The 21028-nt window shown below is 40.1% G+C and overlaps 2 protein-coding genes across 5 annotated transcripts; one reads left to right on the top strand and one right to left on the bottom strand.

The window, feature by feature from the left end:
- Positions 1–43: 43 nt before the first annotated feature.
- BFAR (bifunctional apoptosis regulator) lies at positions 44–9412 on the top strand. 4 transcript variants are annotated; one of them, XM_059862040.1, is made up of 8 exons: positions 44–487; positions 3781–4111; positions 4922–5120; positions 5472–5641; positions 6172–6316; positions 6568–6738; positions 7187–7389; positions 8259–9412. In XM_059862040.1, exons 2-8 carry the CDS (start codon positions 3846–3848, stop codon positions 8449–8451), a joined length of 1347 nt encoding a protein of 448 aa, XP_059718023.1. In that variant the 5' UTR covers positions 44–487; positions 3781–3845; the 3' UTR covers positions 8452–9412. The 4 variants fall into 4 exon arrangements, with proteins under 4 accessions (XP_059718023.1, XP_059718026.1, XP_059718022.1 ...); XM_059862043.1 differs by lacking the exon at positions 44–487 and adding an exon at positions 2188–2211; XM_059862039.1 differs by lacking the exon at positions 44–487 and adding an exon at positions 2437–2637.
- Positions 9413–10031: 619 nt separating this feature from the next.
- On the bottom strand, positions 10032–19456 carry PLA2G10 (phospholipase A2 group X). Its single transcript, XM_059862044.1, has 4 exons — positions 19205–19456; positions 14632–14797; positions 13050–13156; positions 10032–10624 (listed from the first exon to the last, which is right to left on the bottom strand). The coding sequence occupies exons 1-4, from the start codon at positions 19257–19259 to the stop codon at positions 10479–10481; spliced, it is 474 nt and encodes a 157-aa protein (XP_059718027.1). The 5' UTR covers positions 19260–19456; the 3' UTR covers positions 10032–10478.
- Positions 19457–21028: the final 1572 nt, after the last annotated feature.

The following is a 21028-nucleotide window of genomic DNA, read 5'->3' as shown; positions in this document are numbered from 1 at the left end:
GCACGTGAGGCCGGGCCGCCGCCATTTCCTACCGGGGCGGAGCCCTCAGGGCCGCACCGCCCTATCCGCCCGGGGCTCGGCGCCGCCGGCTTTGAACGGCGCCTTCAGCAGCCTGCTGTGTGGTCTGAGCGGGCCGCAAGACCGGAGTGGCTGCAGCAGGGCTGCCGGGGGGAAGGAAGTCTTACACCAGCCGCGGTTATTTGGTGAAATGTCATGGATGTGGGCCTCGCTCTCAAAGCCAGAAATACGAAACTAGCAGCAGCAAAGAAAAAGGCATGGAACTCTTCCTAGGAGACATCAGGAGGACGGTGGAGAAATGCTAGCGACGATGCTTTAATGATGACAATTCCAGGGGAACTGGAGGCCGTGCCGTATTACAGAAGGAGCATCTTCCTGTTACAAGCGGCACTTTGGCAGCTCGCTGTAGAAGAGCAGCAGGATGGGCCCGCAGCAGCGCTGTGCCAGGAAGAGCTGCCCCGGAGAGCAGGTGCTGCACAGGGGCAGAGGGCAGAGGGCAGGAGTTGTGGGCACGGGCGGCAGAAGAGTTCAGAATTTGTGCTGCAGGGCTGGAGTTCACACGTCTAGAAAGCCTCTTTTCCAGAATTCCAGCGGAATGAAAGCAAATGAAAAATTCTCCACAAATTGTGTGGGGTAATTTCTGCATAGAAAAAGATAAATAATTATGCAGGATGTAGTAGAGAGAGCTTTTAAAGATTCTTCAATATTAAGCTTTGCCTTTTCAGTATAAGCCATCTATTTAACAGACATTCCCAGCAAATCATCTAGTATGATTAAATGGCTCCCAATAAGATACTAGTTAAAATGGCAGAGATGTTTTTATTTTGCACTGAATTGGCTGAAGCCTAAAATTTTCATGTTGCTCCTCAGTTTTTTAAGATGCATTCCTGTACTTTCTAGTTAAAGTGCTTATGGCGCTCTAAAGTGGTTGATGGCTGTTTTAGAAGCCTGACATTTTTCCACAAGTAGCAGACAAATCTGGGAACTCTTTGCTTCCCTCACCCACAAAATAAACCTTAAGTCAAGCAGTAAAGTACTGCAATTAAGTACTTCAATAGTAATTGAAGTACTGTGTCTTACAGATTAGACATTTTTTACTTCAACATGTATGTATTGTTATGTAAGCAGAAGGAGCACCTAAAAAGTGGGAGAGGGCAGTTAGTTCAAGATTCCATGGCTTTTTATATGTCAAAAGTTTTATATACTGGAACAGAAAGGCCGCGTTTTCACATCATTTAAGTCTGCTGCACAGACTGTCAAACACTTACTAAACATGCTCTTTTACTTTCCTGAACATTGAATGTGAAACTAAATGAAAAGACACAAAAAAAAGTAGAAAAAAATTATATTCTAGAACAAGTATTTTGGGCTGCATTTTCACCTTGCATACCAAGGTAGATCTAGATGCACTTCCTCAGATCTAGAAGGTTGAATTCTTTCATGCTAAAGATCTGTTGATTGGTTCTCTGGAAAAAAACTGGATAATATGAGAGAGAAAACAATGAGAGACTATTTTCTTTCTTGAAACAGTCTGGCATAATTAACTGAAATGTCATTTGAACTGGTTTTGTAGATTGTATCAAACTGAAACAAAATCTTAAAAGAAAATGTCACTGTTTTGAACAGTTAAAAAAATACATCTCAGAGGTATACTTTAAAAATTGACAGAATCATTTAGGTTGGAAAAAACCTCTGGGATCATAGAGTCCCATCTGTGACCAAACACTACCATATCATTTAGGCCGTGGTGCTCAGTGCTGTGTCCAGTCCTTAAATGCCTCCAGGGACGGTGATTCCACCACTTCCCTGTGCTGCCCATTCCAATGTCCGATAACCTTTCCTAATGCCCAACCTAAACCTGCCCTGCTGCAGAGTAGAGCTAAGTCCTGTCACTTGTTCCCTGGGAGAAGAAGCCCGTCCCCACTTGGCTACAACCTTCTGTCAGGGTGTTACAGAGAGTGAATCCAATATTTTTGGACTAGTCAAAAAGAATTTGGGTAAGGGGACAGAGACTGATAGAAGTAATTGTGCATGTCTGGATTGACTCTTATGGGTAAGAATATGCGTTAGCACTGCAATCAAATTAGCACCTGAAAGTCTCATTTGCTTCTAAGATGACACCTCGAATCTCTACTGTAAAATCAACCTTGAATAGTTTCTGCGAAGGAATGCTGCCTGGGTGCGCAGTGTACGGTAAGCAAGCGTACCACAGTTCTCACGAATATAGAAGTGTGTGTTCCCAGAAATGGGAATGTAGCAGTGTTCATGTCCGGTGATAACGCTTGAAATGAAAAGGCGAGCGGCTGCGGTGTTGGCCGGTGGCCGTGGCGAGGGAGGAGGCGCGCTGCCGCTGTGCTCGCGGGGCGGAAGCGGCGGGGCGGGCCCGGCCCGGCCCCTCCTCGGCCCGGGGCTGCCGCCGGGGCGCCGCGGGGCCGAGCGCGCTGCAGGGGTCGGGCTGGGGCCGCCCCCGCGCCGGCCGAGCTGGGAAACGCCGCGGGCCTGGACCGGCGGTGCTGTGCCTGAGGAAGCAGCGCGGAGTGCAGGGAACGACCTGGGACGAGACAGGAGAGGAGCTAGGAATCATTCTGCTGCTGGCTCTTACTTGGCGCAGACTGAGCGGTGAAATATTTTTCCTGTATTTTCCACAGAAATTCTCTTGCCTTTGTCTTTCAGGAAACTAGAAGAATGTTTTTAGGTGCAAAATCTTGCCTTTATTTCTCCTCTTGCAAGTGCTGTTTCAGGTTTTAGGAAGCCAGCAGCCTGTGCTTTGCCATGGAAATACAGGTTGGACGTCTAAGGATTCTAATTTCACTATCGTTTTCTGGTTTTGAACTCGTGCTTTTTTCGTAATTTCTGTTCTTTACCTGCTTGCGTGTTTACCTCTTCGTGCTTGATCTGGGTGGCAAGTTGGTAATTTCGTAGTAAGTGGGAGCCACGAAGTGGAGAGTAAAATCATGTTTTGGTTTGGTAGTGTCTGAGAAGAAAATTGTCTAGTTCTTGGTGTCTTCTAACATATCATGAGTGATGAGTGAACGAACTGGGTCAGTGTTTTTCTTAAGAAATACACTGCTGACTAAGAGAATGGAGTAGGAACACCAAGCAAATATATTTTTTGTAAACTTGGAACAGTCTTAAACTCTTATCTGTGCATTTTCTGTAATGTTAACAAAGTAACTACAAGTAAAGTTAATGTGGAATTTAGACCTTGGCTGACAAGGTGTGCAGATCAATCCCTTATGATTCTGAACCTTATGACTTGGTGGATCAAACTATTTTTTTTTAACATTGCCTAGCAATGTCTACCATTGACCTCTGTTAGTAATGTTTAATTATATATGCTCAGAAAGAAGAGTGATGAAGTGAATTAGATCATTACATTATACTGGTATCTTATTTTTTTATCTGTTGATTATACTTTTTAATTATGTTTTCTTTGACTGGTTTCTTTTACTAAAACCTTGATTAAAGCTATTGTCAAAAGTCATGTGAAGCATAGTGAATCATTTTGTTTCACTTTCATGTATTTTATAACATGGGAGAAGAAAGTATAGGGAGATTGAGCCCAGCTATTTACATCTAGAATCTGCTTTTGATTGTAGTTGGCAATGAATATATTGTTGAAAAGGTAGATCATGTTTCATTTTGGGGAGGGCTTAGTTACTTAAAAAATTTAAAACCATCCGAGTGTCAAAAGCGGTGCAAAGATGAATCACATTGCTTGCAATTCTAAACTATAACGGCTGTTTTCATGTTGCTTTGCAGATGTAGTGCCTTATCTGCTTTGAAGATCTAAGAGAGCTTTCTGTTTGTGTAAGGCATAAAGGAAAATGGAAGAAGGTGAGACTTTACGAGGGGAAACAGAGAGGGCAGAAGTTGAACCATGTGCTACTCCTGGCCTGGGCCGGCAGATATCAGTCAGTGAGTTCCTCTGCCACTGCTGCTACGACATTCTGATCAATCCCACCACCCTGAACTGTGGGCACAGCTTCTGTAGGCATTGCTTGGCCTTGTGGTGGGTGTCGTCCAAGAAGAATGAATGCCCGGAATGCAGAGAAAAATGGGAAGGATTCCCCAAAGTCAACATCCTCCTCAGGTGAGTGAACTATTTTGTGATTGTATTTTTTACATAAATGAAACCACAGAAATTAGCTGTCTGGTTTCTTGAGTTTGCTGCAGATATTCTTAGATAATTGGTAATTTGAACTGTCACAAATATAAATCCTAAAGACTTTCAGATTGTGCACTTGTAATGAACTGTTCAAGCACATGGAATTAAGGGGCAGGGTTGGTTGGTTTTGTTTTTAGGGAGGAAGTTTGTTTTGGGGAGGGCTTTCCCCCTCCCTTCTACATTTTTTTTGGGAGCTGGAGAGTCAGGATCCTCAGTCTTCTAATATAGCTGGTTGTTTTCTAATTATTCTGAGTTAGATTGATCTTGGATAATTGTGTAGTAATTTCTGTAATAGGAATTATTTATTGGAAGAAGTGTGATCAAATAGCAGAACAGAGCTAAAAACATCTACTTGCTGTTTTACTCACAAGTTGTTTTGTTAATAATACTTTTCTGGGGTTAATAATGTTTAAATAAATAGATGGTAGGATCGATGGTAGGCTTTTATGTTGTCTTTTATTTTTTAATAATTGAGGCTTGCCAGTGGCACCCAGAATTCTAATTTTATGTAAGAAATAACTTGAGAGTTATGTGATATTTTAGCTTTAGAAGCTAAGGAAAATGGTTTTCTGGCAGTGATTGATAAAATTCTAAGTTTACTAAGCTTTAATAACTATTTTTTCTTGCTTTTAAGTCTTTAGTAAAGGCTGGAAAACAAAAATCCAAAAATTACTCCCTTTTCTGAATATTAAGCCTCAATGCTTTCAGTATAATGACAAATATTTTTCCTATTAGGGATGTTATTGAAAAGCTGTTTTCTGATGCCATTGAACAAAGAAAAGAAGATATTCAGCAGAACAGTGATGTAGCACGCAGCTTAGCAACTTTCCAAAAGCATGGGAATGACCAGATGCCTACAGTTCCAAACACAGGAAGAATTAATCCTCGAGGAGGGTTTTTCTCAGGTGTTCTGACAGCTTTAACTTGTGTAGCAGTAAGTTTCATCTGGTTCGTTTTCCCTATTTGCTTCCTTAAGCATGCAATCAAATATTTTTAAATTACATGCACAGTAGAAACATTTTCAGCACAGAATAGACTCCAGCTGGGCAGAGTAAGTAAAGTGGCCTTCAGAGCTGTCTGTCAGGAACTACAACTGCAGTGTACAGCAAATGGAAGTTAGTGGGTAAAACTTAAAAATAATTTCTTAAAGTCTGAATGTTCTAGTCTCCATGAAATGGAAGACTCTACATGTCGAGCCTCTTATTGTGTGTTTATTTATATCATTCATGTATTTGCTTTGCAAGTAAAGGATCTTTGTTTATTTATCTTTGTAATCTACCTGTAGGTAGTTCTACTTGGCTATCACTGGAGTAGCAGAGAATTTGAAGATGATCTTCTTGTCCACAAGCCTGTTGCTAAGTGGACTGCTGAGGAAGTGATACTCTGGCTGGAGCAGCTGGGCCCATGGGCTTCACGTTACAAAGAAGGATTTTTACTGGAGAAAGTAAATGGAAGGTGAGAGGCCTTGTGGTCAAGGTCAGCTGTTATGTGATTGGACTGTGACAGATTCATTAGGGGTGGCTTATTGTGAAATGACTGTACTGTGTTACATAGTTTGTGGGAATATTCTGTTGATGTATCAGAATAAATTTCAGAAGAAATTTTAACAGTTGCTGTTGAAAACTTTTAGTAGTAGATACTCTACTGATGTATTATCCACCCCTTGCACCTTTCCTTTCTTGTGGAAATATGCATGTGCTATATGCATATGTATTCTACCCAAGAGCCATGCTGAAAGCAGGCAAGAGGAAACTGGAAAAGAAGGAAATTTAAAACCCAGGCTCTGAGATGCAGTTGGCATAGAACACTTGATAGGCAATGTAATGGTGATCTTATAAAGTCCCAAAGTTTGCCAACCCAAAGTATTCCCTGATTCTTTAACCCAAAAGGTGCTACCTTGTTTCAGTATGCAGTTGTGTATTTGTTAGTCATCTTTTTTGGTGAATAGGCACTGTTTTACCTTCTTAATTCTTCTGCTTTTGTAGACTCCTCCTAACACTGACTGAAGAGGACTTCACCAAAGAGCCTTACAGTGTAGAGAACAGTAACCACAGAAGAGCTATTATAGCAGAACTGGAATGTGTGAAAACTTTAGGTGTTAAACCACCACAGAACCTTTGGGAATATAAGGTAAATTTTATATAAAGTGTGTTATGTATATTAATTATTTTTAATGTAATACCTTTACAAGAAGATTCTCTTAAAACCAGGAGGAGTGTTAAAGTAGTGGAATTACCTGTGTAAAAACTGCTCAGTTTAATGACTTGTTGTATTTGAAAAAAAACCCATTGGAAAATGATTGTCAGAAAACCTAAGAAGTGGCATGTCCCTTTCATATTATTTTTTTACTGATTGAAACTTAATAATTTGATATCTTTTAGGCCGTAAACCCAGGAAAATCACTCTTTCTTCTGTATGCATTGAAGAGTTCTCCAAGACTCAGTATGTTATACCTATATTTGTTTGATTACACAGAAGCTTTCCTACCTTTCATCCACACAATTTGTCCTATGCAAGAAGACAAGTATGAAGATACTGTCCCAAAACTACTTGTAAGTATTCAAAACATTAAATATGATACTCTCTTTAGTTATAAGCATTTTAAGACTGGCGGCATAAAAGCACATGATGTAATTATTCATCATTTCATCTCTACACTATGACTTTAAAAGCAGCAGATCTACAGAGCAAGTAGTTACTTGATTGTATTGTATGCAATCACCAGTGTTGCAGCCATTACCTTTAATAGGATTGATTTTAGGCTTTTAAGACTTTAACTGTGTGAAACTGATTCTTCTGAAGTTCACATGACTACAGAAAGTGATGTACTAATCTAATGGAAATTATTGCAGTACAGTATTATCTGCTAGCAAGTATAATAAATTACTGCTTTCAGTGTATAAAACCCCCAGCTTTTCAACAAAAGACTAGTGGAAATAAGCCAGTATTAAGTAAGTTTTATAGAAAATTGATTAACAGTCTTTTTATCCTAATTTACAGGACCTTAAAGATCCTTCTTGGAGGCAATGGAGAGAATTCACTGTAAAGTATTTATTTTTGCCATACCAGCTGATAGCTGAATTTGCTTGGGATTGGCTAGATGTGCATTACTGGACCTCAAGATTTATAATTGTAAATGCCATGTTGCTCTCTGTTCTGGAATTGTTCTCTTTTTGGAGGCTGTGGTCAAGAAGAGAGTTGAAGTAAGTCTTACAAAGCTTGTGGAAGAGGGTAGGAAGTACACGGCCTTAGAGAAAATAACAGCCTTACAATTTCACAGCTGCTCACTGGAATTAGTGTCTAACCCAAACTGAGGTTAATAACGTGAATCTGCATTCCCACATATGCTACTGCTTGCTCTTGAATATCTTTATTTCTGTGCATGCTTCCAAGGGTTTCTTAGAGGTGGTTTTACTCATCAGATGTAGCGAATATGGAAACAGCAACAAGCACGTTTTTAAGCACTGGGAGATATTAAACCTTACCTTGAGAACTGCCTCTTAGGTGCCTGGTATTCGCTGTCAGCTGAGAACTAAATACATCAAGAATGTAGTCATGATACAGTGTAGTTATTATGGGATGAGTCCTCAGAATCATAAATAAGTTCAGTTATACTGATAGTAGTTCTGATAATTTATCAGAATTTCTGTTTTCTGTTACTACCTCAGTCTTAATTCAAGCATATTAAGATTCATAGTTGATGCGATCTTTGGAAACGGAATGGGAGGAATTCTTGTTTTGGTGCGTACTGGGCTTTCCCTTTGCCAGCCGATAGAGGGCAGAGCGTGCCCAGAACAGCGCAGGGAGCAGGGGACAGCCTGAGGCGGAGCTGTACTGTGGCACTGGAACCTGCTGGGCTTTGGGGTCTAAGTGCGCTGACAGAGTGTTTCCTCTTTAGATCTGCTACTACTGCATTCTAGAAAAGTTTTATCTGGTGTGCAAAATGGTGTTTTTACAGGTACCCGAGGAAGGCCTAAGTAATGCAAAGCTGTAGCACCTATTAGGTTTTCTTAGAGCGGGGTAAAAACAAACCAGAAAGTTCCTCTAAGTCTTTCCCTTTCCTTTTTCACAGGACTGTTCCTCACAGAATGTGGAGACATTTCTGGAAAGTCTCAACCCAGGGACTTTTTGTTGCCATTTTTTGGCCTTTTATTCCTCAGTTTGTCTGCAATTGTTTGTTTTACTGGGCCTTGTATTTTAACCCAGTTATAAACATTGATCTTGTGGTCACAGAGATAAGGCGTCTGGAGACACAAGTGCAGTGATTGGCATTGGAACTCTTAAGCTGTTTAGCCTCTAAAAATGGACATTTTGAATAAACTGTGCTTTTCTTCTTTATGTATGTTGCAGTGAAAATGGTGGATTATGTTATTTTAAACATGAAGAAGCTTTAAGATAAGTTACTCTTAAACCAGCTGATTCCAAATTGGAGGATGAAGGAAAAATGAATTTTCTGTTGGAAAAAAAAGCACATTTCTGTATAGCCATGTAAAACTCATACAGTCATCTCACCCTATTTGTATCAGATAAATTTCTTTATTCTGTGTATTTTCAAGCCTGCCTTAAAGTCAGTGTCTTCTGCACTGCTACAGTGATTTCTTTCTTTTTCTTTTTAAACTTAGCATTTCATACCAGTAATGTGTTCCTCAACTTCAGTTTGCCAAAAGAATGCCCTTCCTGGATAGGCTTGATGTTGAAAGAACTTCATTTATCTCAGTCTTCTTTACATGTAGCATTGTGACTGCCCTATACAGTCTCACAGTAGAGTTTGTTCCAAAATTCCTGCAGTTGAAGGCAAAGGCTACTTGAATTTTCTTGTGTCTTGGAAAATGTGATAATTACCATGGAAATTTTTTATTCAGCTCAGTTAGACTCCATCAATAGCTCCCTTTATTCTCTCTTCTTGAATTCTGTTGCTAATTCTTAAATATCTCCTAAAAAGGATTCTTTTGGAAAAGTGACTTGACACTGTAATTACTTATGGCAATATAATATGTGTATCTATGTCTGTGAGCAGATATTGACTGGGAAGTTATTTGTGTAAGCAGGATTGACATTTGTTAATGTATGTTCCTTTGACTGAATCAAAAGATAAGATTTTTTTCAAGAACTTTGTCCCCTTGCAGTCTATATTGGTTTGTTTTTTTATTTTGTTGGTGTCAGTAAAGTGAACAAAATTTGCCTATGAATATTTTTCATGATTAAAGATCTCTCTTGAAATCTTCACTATTCCTATGGAGAATTTGGGTTTTGATTTTATTCATTTATTTTATATTGAAGTACACGTCATTAGCTTTGACTTGCGCAAACTTGTTCTTTAGCCCTGCATCTTTGAGTAAGTTGAGGTGGGTGAAAGTAGACATAAAACATTCCTGGATCTAGAGCTCTTCAAATCAGCAGGTACAAAACAGGATATTATTCATCAGTTCAGGGTACTGATTTCTCTTCCCAAAGGGTTAAAAATATCTGTCAAGTGACCCTCGCTAAAACCAGCTTTACACCCTGATGTGTATATACTTCTGAGCTTCATAAACTCTTGCTGTGCAGGATCAAACACTTGTGAGAAAGCCAATTGGTCCCAACAACTCCTAAATTTTTTTCACATTTCTGTTTTGGTGATGGTTTGCATTTGCATTTTTAAATCTGGCTCTAACGTTTTAAGGGTAGAATTCCTCCCTGTGCTTGCAGGAAATTCAGGGTGTACATAGAGTAAGGAGTCTGAGTCTTATGAGCTGGTTAGAAAACTCTAAAAAAAGTAAAAAGTAAATGCTAGGAAAAAACCCTGATTATATGATTCTTCAATGCAGGTAGCATTACTCCAGGTGAATGAAATTCAACACTTCAATTAGGCTTTGTAGTAAGTGTTTAATGTAGATGAGAGGGCTCTTTGTGCTGACACTGTCACTTCATGAACTTTTTCCAGTCAGTTCAAAGTTAACAAATGCTAAGATTTGTTTGTGGAGAAGTTTGATTTGTATCTTACAGCCAGTGGAGGGGGGATAAAAAGTTCACAGCGAATGATATTATCAATCTGAAAAATCTGTGAATCTGAATATGAAAAAAATTAACATTGTCAGTTACTCCTTAAGCTGATAAACTCAGATTTCTATTTAGTCAATAATAAGTGCATGGGAGAAAGTAAATAACAAGAAAAATGTTTACTTTGCCCATTTTAAGGTGGAGAGGCTGAGATGGAATGAAGGAGTATCAAGAAAGGGGAAAATAATTTCTTGCCATTACTGTGGCCAAAAAAAAGTCATTTTAGATTTAAATATATACAAGAGTCATGTATCTAATACCTACACAGAGGCTGAATCTCACCACACATAAAGTCTGGCCACAATAGGTATTTTCTATGGTAGGGAGCTTTAGAAAAACATTTGGCAGCTTCACGGTCACATTCACATGCCATTTTTTGACACTTATCTTCTAGTGAGTCTGAAAGAAAACACAGTAAGTGTGATATTAGTCTAAAGAAATTAAAAATCCCCAGCGGAAAACCAAGAATTGCTCCCTCAGGTTCCATATTTGCAGTACAAATGCCTTATATTTCAAGTGCAATAGGAACTGAGCTTTGGTAAGACTGAGAACCTGTGGATCAGTCAGTAATCACTGATCTTGGCAGGTGAAAATACTACAGCCAGATAAAGTCTTAAATACTCTTCTTCCAGTTTTTTAATAAAGGAATTCTGATAACTGATTCCTCTTTAGAAGGTGGTATGGGATCCTCCCTGCCTTCCCTCTTGCTCTAGTGAAACTTGATTTTGGGAAGATATTCCATTCACATACCCTTTATAATCTACTATAGGATATAGCATTAAAAATAATCCATGGGATATATACATGGCATGCAAAGGTGTTCCGTGTCCACCCTAAACTGCCCACCTTTTTTTATTAAGGGGTTCAGTAAGAAGTTAGGAAAAGTGTGTTTGTGTGATTAATCCATGTCTTGTCATGTTTGTTTTATAATTGTAGCGTTGTAACTTAACAGATTTCTTGGCATGAGTGTTTCTTCTTGGCATGAACATTTTCTTCTACAGCAGTGTATTTTGGGTTCAGTGTGCCAACCCAGAAGTGTGTGGTTTTTTTCTCTCTGTAACTGTCTGTAAACTGAAGAATCCTTGATTACATTTTGTTTGAGTGTTTACCATTTTAAAAGCTTAGCCAAATCGCTGCTTGAGATTTGTCCAGGAGCAGAACAAGTGTTCGGTTTTGTGAATGAATTCAAATTCTGCCATGAAAGGGAAGTGTTCTTAATGTTTATGCTTCAGCTAGTTACTCAATAGTACAGGTAGCATGAACAACATGATAGGACAAAAAATGAAAACATATTAACTGAGAACTATTGCTTCTTCTGTTCTTCTCCTGGTATTGCTCCAGACTTTATCTTCTCCATGCTATGCCAGGGACTTGGTTTCCTGACACCATGCCTGATATCTTGGCCAGTATTATGAATACTGTCAGAAGCAAAATATTTACAGCTAAACAAGTGTGGACTGTAATGTGATTAATTAGTGTGAGAGAAGATGTTTTGTCCATCTGGGTAGGGGAAGATTTGAGCAAATAGAGATTCTGAATGAGGTAGACAGTTGGGCAAAGTAAAGAATATGAAGGAGGAAAGGAAGTAATGTCCAAACTTTCATTTGTTTTCAGGTCAAGAAAATTCTAAATTGAATATGAAATGAGAGTTTTGTGTTCTCTGGAAATGGCCAACTGTTGCCTTTAAACCATGGTAGTCAGAAACCCAGAAACCCACTTGTTTTAAACAAGTTTATGTAAGGGTTTTTGCATTTCTGTAGTGCAAAGAATAACCAGTTTTAAGCTCATTTGCATTCTTGGTTGAAGCATAAAATTATATGCAAAGTAACTGACCGAGCATCTGATTTTAAAAACAAAACAAGCAAACAAAATCCCAAACAGCACACAAACCAATATAAAAATGTGACATCAACAAGGGAAAAAAAACCTGTAAATATTGGGGGCTTTTGAGAAGCTACAGTGTCAATGAGTCTTTGAGTATATTGGAAAGCATTTGCTAAAACTTTGGGAGTTGTGAACAAATAATGCAAAAGAAAAGCTGTTTTTTCCTGTTAACCGTTTTTTGGCGTTTTTCTTTCTTTGATTTCTTTGTCCTTCCCTTACCTCAGCATGGCAAGTATATTTTGGAACAATCCAACAAAATTTATCAGGATGTGGTCAGCAATCTGTTGCAATTTGCACACTTGTGTTATGTAGATATTTTCAAATTAATATTTGTTAATTTAACTTCCAGAAATAAACATACTCATCAAATATTTTATTACCTCATTGTTTGGAACTGTAACCTGTAATTATGAATTCATTAATAAATTGCAGCCATCAGTGCAACTGACCAGGGATAAATATGCCAAAACATGCCGATTATAAACTTACAAACAGTGGAGAATATTTTCTGCTAAGTAGGGAAAACATCCTTTTTAAACTGTTACAATTTTCCTATCTCCTGTTTGTAGTTGCTCTCCAGCTGGAGACTTGCAGGGAGTAGCATAACATGGATTCCTCAGCAAATGTAAATGCTGAGTAAAAGGGTGGTTGTGGTTGTGTTTTCTGAAAAGGTAATAGATGCTTCTAGCTCACAGGTTTGTTTGCTTTTGTCAGTCAGAGGGAGGATTAAGAAAAAGAAACTACATTCAGTTAATATAACTGTGCTTTCTGGAGGCACAGTATATCCTGGCAAAAAAAGTCATAAAAGGAAGGATGGTAAACTAAAGAGTTTTACAGTTAATTAAGAAAATACCTGTCTAAAGAGATAATTAGTAGAATTAAGAAACAACCAAACCAAACAAATAGTCCAACACCAAAAAACTCCCAAGTGCTCGCTCACCACACACAGCAGAATTGTCTTTGCATTCCCAGTGGTAACTTTCAGTCTTTGGCTGACAGCCTGCTTGTTCTGCCCTCCCATAGCAGCAGTCGTGGTGAAAGCAGCACCTGAGATGAACAGAGATGGTGATTTATGGTCACACAGTCTGGGTGGGGTTTATCAGTGGGTTACTACAGCTGTGCAATAATAAAACATCAGTGAGTGTACAAGCATTACCTGCTCAGGAACCAAACCAGGGTAATGGTTTAAGATCACCTGGAAAAAAATGACTGCTTTCTCATGTAATAAGGGATGAGAAAAATGTCTGATATACATTGAGCTAATTGAATCTTCAGAGCATGCTCAGTTATATGTGAGTATGCTTTTCTCCTAGCCCCTTCCACAAAATGAACTCTTAGCTCATTATCATCAGAAAATTTGGAAAGTTGCTCAAAATTATTGTTTCAAAGTTGTTCTTGTCATAATTGGAAAAAAGAATTTTTAGGCTTTCTATTGACATTGTGAAACTGAACAGTACAGGTAAGAATTAATGGCATTTAATGCTTAAAAAGGGCATTAAAATATGCTGGTGCAGTGTCTCTGCTGTGGAATTATTGCAAGCCCAGAAAAGCAAGGAGAGGAGGTAGCAAGGACCTGAAATTTGGTAGCTTGTAAGTTTTTGCTGCAAACTAATTGCATCCTTTCTTTTTGACTTGCTGGAAGAACTGGGTGTATCCACAAAGTGGATTTGTTCATTCATTCATTCATTCATTCATTCATTCAGTTTCCTCCTGACAGACTAAAACCATCAGATTACAGTAGGTAGATGGCGTTTAGATTGCCTGAGGAACTTGTGTCTGCAAAAGGAAAAGTTAATGCTGTGAGCTCTCACTTTGCAATTACTGTTTTTCCTGTGCTTATTAAGTAATTACTTGGTCATTCCCCACAAATCATTGTGTAAAGATCCTGTGGTACATAACAGTTGAACAACACAGCTCCGTAACTCCATTTCATGCATAGAAATTTTTTAAAAACCCCAAACCACACAACAGAACCCCAACCACAAAACCAGAACAAAACCCAGAATCATCTTCTCAGTTAACGTTCAACTGTAAGTTACATTGATGCTATGTATGTTGTGATTTAGTATTAAATGGAAAGGTATGGGTTTTAGAAGTATTTTTCAGCAGGTTGAATTTTGCATAATTCCTATGTATTATTTTGAATACTAATAACATGGAAGATAGTAAAATCAAAAGATTTTTATTGCCTTTGTTTTTTAGTTTTTTACTTTAGATAGCTTCAATGTTTGAACTTTAAAGCTTCTCCAACAAGACTTTAGTTATTTAACTCTTTGCTGAAACACAACAGCAAAGAAACTCTGTTGTACTGTGCATCCTGTACTAATGCCATGAGAATTTGAATTAAAGGCAAGATCGTGTAGATCTATAGCAACACAATTTGAATGCCTCAGAGTTTCTTAGCAGTCTGACCTGTATTTAAACTCAGTTCCTTCTTTCAAATAGGCCTAATTTATATTTTAGTCCTTTTATTTGTCATCTGCATTCAGCACTAAATTACACAGATAAATAGTTACTCTCACCAGTCTACTCTGTCCATGGGCCATCCTTTTCCCCCCAGGCCACAGTAGCATCCGTAGCGCAGGTAGGCGAAGGGCGAGCGCCCTGTGGTGCACCTGATGGCTCCGGCCAACTCCAGGATTCCTCTGCGACTTCTCACACGGCCTTCCCCAATAGTGCCTTTAGAAACTGTGGAAGAAAACCTGTTACTGAATCCAACATGCAAATAGGAAATAGTTTGGGTTTTTTAAAGAGTTGATAATAAATGACTTGAAAAATAGACCAGTTTTATTTTTGACACTTTGGAGCCATGCTGCATGACCCAGTCCATAGTGAGCAGAATACCGAACCCTGAGAACAGCTGCAGTGGTTTCCTCCCCTGGAGGCAGTGTACCATGGCAGACCAGTCATTTCCAGTCTTTCAGCTGGTGAGGGCCAGCATGTGTTCTGTGGCCCAGGCCCACCCAGTTGCTGAGATTCGCTGCCCCAGGGTTGCAGTGTCTTCTCTTTAACATAACGTGCAATTTTGCCCATACTATTTTGTAGAATGTAGTGCTTTATATTGGAAGGAAAAGGTCCTTTATCATAGGGTTTTGGTTTTCCTCATTTTTAGACAAAGCAGCCAAATAACTGGTGGGGATGGTGTGGTGGATGTAAGGCAGGGAAATGGATGGGTGCTTGGAGTTTTTTCCAGGGAAATTAGAAAGGTTCGTTTTGGTTATTTTCCTGTTTACTTTTGTTTGGGGTTGTTGTTGAAGTGATTCTCTCTGTTATTTCTCCAGAACAAAATTTACTTTAGGAACTATATTTTAACCATCCTATATCAGTACTAAAGCAAGAGATCCCAAGCAGCAGAAAACTGTTGGGACTCTGGGTGACATTTTTAGGTGTTCATGTCAGGCTGAGAGATTGAACTAACACACTGAAGACCCCAATGATAATGGGCAGCCTCTCCTTGCAGTACAGGCTCCAAGCTATTTACAGCAAATTTTAAGAAGCTGAATGACTACAAAGCAAATTTGTTTTTGAAGGCTTCTGATTAGAGTTTCTTATTAATTAAACTAATTACTTTCTTTGGTATGAGGAGAACAGTTTATAAACCTAAACTCCAGTATTAGTTACAGATTCCAAAAGGCATTAAGATTTAAAAATTGATAATACCTGTGATGGAGACAGACAGCAGAAAAAAAATAGACTTCATTGTTGAAGACTTTGATGGTTACTTTCCTACAAAATAGCTATATGATTATGCAGTTTTTATATAATCTGCATAAGCACATAATCTATTATAATAGCATAATAGAGTAACCTTTTGTAATTGATTATATCATAATAGATTATATGATTAACAATAATCAGTTAATGGAAAATCTGACAGAAAAAATACCGGTCCCAGCACAGTTGAGTAACTTGAAATGTGTGGGATGCTGGTGGCCTCTGGCAGTTGTAATGTCATGAAACATTGGAATTTAAACACCCCATGAAATCACCTCAGTAAGAAATTCAATTGGTTTGTGTGTGATAATGGTTAAAAAAAACACTTTGGGAAGAATCTGAGGCAGCATCACTTTCCTGACTGGTGACCACTCCTAGATCTTGTCTCTCCTGCTTTCTGGGCATGTGATCTAGGGGCAGAATTGTTGAAACAAGGGTGTTTAAACTTGCACATGCAGCTTTGGCCATTGATTAAAAGCAATCATATCCTGAGGAATTAAGAAAAGCTTCCTTGCTATGTAGTTGATGGCAGTTTCATTTCAGAACTGCTGAGTTGGCACTAAACTTCCTTGCTAAGACAATGAACAGGATCTGTTGTGCATGGCTCCTGTTCCTGAACATTACCTGTATGTTTAGTGTGAAGTTTTGGTTCTGGGTAGCAGAAGCATCCATTTGGCTATAAACAGATTTGTTTTATGATAGCATTGAGAGTGTTATCTTCATTGTCAGTACAAGTTCAGTAAATTCTGAGCTGAAAACCCCACAATAAAGCTGCAGCATTACAGGTGACAATTGGTTATTCTCTATAATGTCAGTAATGGTTACTCTTGTAGACAGCCAGTAATGTCTGGAGGAACCATGGTTAATGGCAGAGCTGTGTTTGCTCTGCATGACCTTGGGGAGTCTGAAAAAAGTGAAGAATTTTTGTGGCTTATTTCCTGATAACTGGAAAAGGATGGAGCAGGAGAGATACAAGTCATTAAGAAGAAAATATGTCCAAATCATATTCCTGGTTTCATCAGAGAATTGTTTGCTAACTTGGGACAATTCCCAGTCCCTTGATTTAAATCCATGGCAAGTAGAAGTGATGAACTCTCTGACCTGAGGAGCTCAAGTATAGCATGCCATGCGTCTTAAAGGAAATGACATAAACTTTTTGTCCTTGTAATATATTTTTGTTCCAGCATCTAGACATCCAGTTGTAAACCAGCATGGCATAGATACTCTGAATGTGATACTCTGTTGCAACAGCAACAGCTTTATGAGCTGAGTTAATAAAAGCAACGAAATACCATCTGAGAATGCACAGAGCTACAGAAACAATCAGAGTATCAATATGTTGATGATGGTAATAGTATATGCTGTTTTGTGGGTTTAAAAAGAATTTTTAAGCCATTCTTCCAAAGACTGAGGGTACAGAAACATTTTTTTATGGTAAATATGTGTAAAATTTCCTGGATATCTCTATGCAGTGCTCCAGTAGTTCAGAATTTGAAACTTGGGAATAAGCAGAGTTTCTGATGCATTTCCAGAATCTTGCAAAAAATAACTGTATGCCTTATAGAAACCTTAGTTTTTGCTTAGATTTTTACCTCTTGTTTCATAAGCCATCAGGAATGGCCTTTTTCACCTTATTTTATTGCCCAGACAACTTACATGCTATCTCCACAAACTCTAGTCACATGTAAATCTTCTGAAAGGTTAAATTTACCTGTTTTGATACTTTGGACCAGTTGGGAAACAGGTAAATTGCATCTCCCATGCTCCTCACTGCCCACGGAGTGGGTGACTGAGGTGCCTGACTCAGAGCTATCGGAGCGCAGCCAGGCTCTCTGTAATGAGCACTCCAAGCTGGCAGAAACAGTGATTTCATTGCTTTCCTTAATGTCCTTCTGGGGTTTGTCCCATGCAAAGGATGAAGTCTGGAGGATGATCAAAATGCAGAAGGAATCAAAGGGGCAGTCTGAGGTCAGGAAATAGAATTGGGGCAGGGAGCTTGGTGGGCCCTAAGTTGGCCCCATTATGCAAGCACCTTACCTTATGGGCTTTAATCACAGGACTGCCTTCCCCCAGACCCTGCTCCATTCTGTGCCCAGAAGCTGTTCTAGGAATTAATTGAGGTTCTTTTCTTTAGGATCCTGCTATTTGCAGGATTTGGTGTGGTGAATTTGCAAACTGTGTAGGAATGTATAAAAAAAACCTGCAAGAGAATCTTTTACTTAAGGCAACTGATTGCTATTCTGGAGGATAGGATTTTATCCTTACAGCTGTCACAAAGGTTCAGCATGAGGTTAATTTAATCACTTTAAAACAATGCCTATTGATATTTACAAATAGTAGGCTCCCAACCTGTTGAATATCCTGCGGTTGGAATACCAAGCTACCACAGCACTCAGTGAGAACCAGGCTTTGAGTTGTTGGAGTTCCACATAATTTTATGTAGTTGTAAGTTAAATTGGGTTCTACCATGTCACCACGGGAACCTAAAATCTAATTTTAGGATGCTTTTTTGTGATAGCCCACATACCTATCTGAAAAAGAGGGACGATAATATAGTTTCAGAGAAATTAGTACAATCAGATACTGTACTGATGAATGCCTCAGAAAACCTATGAGGAAATGGACTGGGAATTGTTACAACCAGTCTTTAACACTGATTAATAAATAGGATGTAGGAGACAAAAAAAATAATTAAATATTTGCAAAGTGACTAATTGGCTGTGTGAAGGTGTGAGGCAGGGGTCCTTTAATTATATTCTCACATCATAACTCATTCAGGAAGACTGATTCATTTTTCAGAATAACCCAGTTAGGGTTTTGTAGGCGATCTCAGTCCTAGCAATTCCTGCTTCTGAACTGCTTAGTAACTCAAGTGCTCCTTGACAGCTCACTCCAGTACCCACAGAAGAGCGAGGGTAAAGCTTCTGGCTTTATAGAAAGATTGTTATTGCACGCGCAAGCTGCAAACTGATTTGAAACACGGAACTTCGTTAGCGGAGTTGAACATTGCTGATGAACTTTACAGAAGTAATGTGCTCCCCTCCAGCCCCGCTGCCTTGTGCAGGTGCGGTCTGAGCATCGGCCGGGCTGTCGGGGCAGCTCCAGCCGCCGCTGTCAGCGGCAAATAGGGGGTTCCCTTGGGCGAGTCCCACCCAGCTGTGCCCGAACCCCTGTCACAGGGACTTCTCTCCGGCATGGGAACACAGGCACCTCCCGTGAGTGTTTCTCCTAACACCCCTTTCTCTACCCTCTTCCCACCTGCCAAGCCCCATCCGGCCGGGTCTGGCCAAGGGAGCGCATCCAGCAGATCCCGCGGCCGCTTCCCTGCCGGGAAGGGCCGTGTGGATGCCGAGCCCCGGCGCGGGGTCCTGCTCTACTCACCGGCCGCCGGCAGCAGCAGCAGCAGCAGCAGCAGGAGCGGGGGCAGCGGCGCCATGGGCAGCGACGGGCGGGGGTGCGGGTCGCGGCAGCGGCGCTGTGCTCGGCAGCGGAGTGTGTAGGTGTGAGCCGCAGCCCGGCGTGCCGGCTATAAAAGGCTGCTTTCTGCCCCGAGCCGGGTCCCCCGGAGCCCAAGTCCAAGCTGTGCTGTCCATCTGGCCAGAAGGGAGGAGCTGCCGCTGGAAGAGCCGGCGAGAGCTGGGACCTGTCACTCGGGCAGCGGAGCGCGGTGCCGGCACAGGGGATCACAACCCGCAGGTCTCTGATGGGGGCCACCTCTCCGCTCCTCCACACCTTCCTGCTCTGGCACCTGTATTTTCTTTTGAATTACAGCAGTTCCTTGGTAATTCAATCCAGATCTAGAAGAGGAAAGCAGGAACTGTGTTGTAAGTTAGTCTAGTGGTTAATTATAACCAGTGCTGAAGACGTGCTCTATCTGGAGTCTGCATCAGCCAGACTTCATCTACTGATTGCTCCTTTCCTTGGATGACTAAAGGATAACCAACTCCTAAACCGGTTACGGATCTTTGTAGCTTGATAAAAACTTTTTAATTGTACCTCAAAAAAAATAAACTCTCAAAGTGAGTAATTTTTTTGTACATTGTATATTTGCATGTTTTTCAATTCCCTTTCCAACTCTTGTATTATTTTGTAAAACATACAACTAGATGTCTTATTACAATCAGTTTAATTGCTTCTCTCAACACACAGACAATACCACTTCCTTTTATGTGATTTTTTTCTGTGTTCATATTTTCCATGTATCTCTTCAGACCTTTTATTATTGCACTGAAACCAGAGCCTTTCCTGTCAGTTGTTCAAGCAATCAGGAGCTCTGAAATCTAGAGTATTGATTTTGTGTGCATGTGTTTTGTCTTGTGGTGCTCATACTTTTTTTTTTTTTATTTGGCATTCTTATAATCCAGGATATTACCCCCATAGGATTCCACAGAGGCCTACACTGCTAGAATATGGAAAGAGAAATAAAACTAGTTTTATTTATGGAACTTACAAAGAATTTTTTATTTGTCATGTCATCTTACTATTGGAGAGAAGCTAGTAGTTTGGTGGGGGTTTTTGTGAATGGTATTTTCATCAAAGAAGTAAGATCATTTTTTCATGCACAAACTGAGGAATAATTCTATTCTTGCATTAAAATGCTCTGATTTCTGTGTTATAACATTCATCTTTATTCAGGAGAGGTAGAAAATCATATGTGATATGATTCCAAAAAAAAAAAGCATGCACGGACAGATCATATTTGTTTTTGTTATGCTCTCATTAATCCAAGCTCTCTGAAATGTTTGTGTTGGCACTGAAGTGAGGGTAGCATGGGATAAATGTGGAACATTGATTGGAGGCAGGATGTTGATATGCCAGTGAACACCTGGTGGGCCTTTGTGCAACCTCTGCAGAACACCAGGCAAGGTGTGGCAGCTCAGCCAGAACTGTGCATGGCACTCTGCAAGGCGGAGGGTGCCTGTGGGAACTCCACACAGCAGAAATAAGCAGGATTCCCACCAGAGTGCTGGTGTTCTGCAGGGAGAGGAAGGTTGCTGGAGGCTTCCCTGATGCCTGCACATCTGTACCAAGCAGCCATAGGTGCTGTGTGCTGGGACAATGCTGCCAGCCTGTCCCTCTCCTTCCACCCCTGTGCCTGGCTCTGGCCAACAAGGGGAGCACAACTGCCACTGTGTGCCCCAACACAGCTGGAGTGGAATATGAGTGAAGTGGCTTGGGTGGCAACCAGAAAGGCTGCTCGTGACC

The sequence above is a fragment of the Haemorhous mexicanus genome, chromosome 17, assembly GCF_027477595.1.
Source record: "Haemorhous mexicanus isolate bHaeMex1 chromosome 17, bHaeMex1.pri, whole genome shotgun sequence".
NCBI classification, from domain to species: domain Eukaryota; kingdom Metazoa; phylum Chordata; class Aves; order Passeriformes; family Fringillidae; genus Haemorhous; species Haemorhous mexicanus.
This window is presented reverse-complemented; position numbering and strand designations above follow the sequence as displayed.

Excerpts from the sequence above, each read along its gene's own strand:
- BFAR (XM_059862040.1), top strand. The coding sequence starts at position 3,846 with ATGGAAGAAGGTGAGACTTTACGAGGGGAAACAGAGAGGGCAGAAGTT. Across the intron at positions 4,112-4,921 it reads AAAGTCAACATCCTCCTCAG|GGATGTTATTGAAAAGCTGT; the intron begins GTGAGTGAACTA and ends TTTTCCTATTAG. Across the intron at positions 6,317-6,567 it reads AGAACCTTTGGGAATATAAG|GCCGTAAACCCAGGAAAATC; the intron begins GTAAATTTTATA and ends GATATCTTTTAG.
- PLA2G10 (XM_059862044.1), bottom strand. The coding sequence starts at position 19,259 with ATGGCGCCGCTGCCCCCGCTCCTGCTGCTGCTGCTGCTGCTGCTGCCG. Across the intron at positions 14,798-19,204 it reads GCTGCTGCTGCCGGCGGCCG|TTTCTAAAGGCACTATTGGG; the intron begins GTGAGTAGAGCA and ends TTTCTTCCACAG. Across the intron at positions 13,157-14,631 it reads CCCATGGACAGAGTAGACTG|GTGCTGCTTTCACCACGACT; the intron begins GTGAGAGTAACT and ends TGTTCATCTCAG.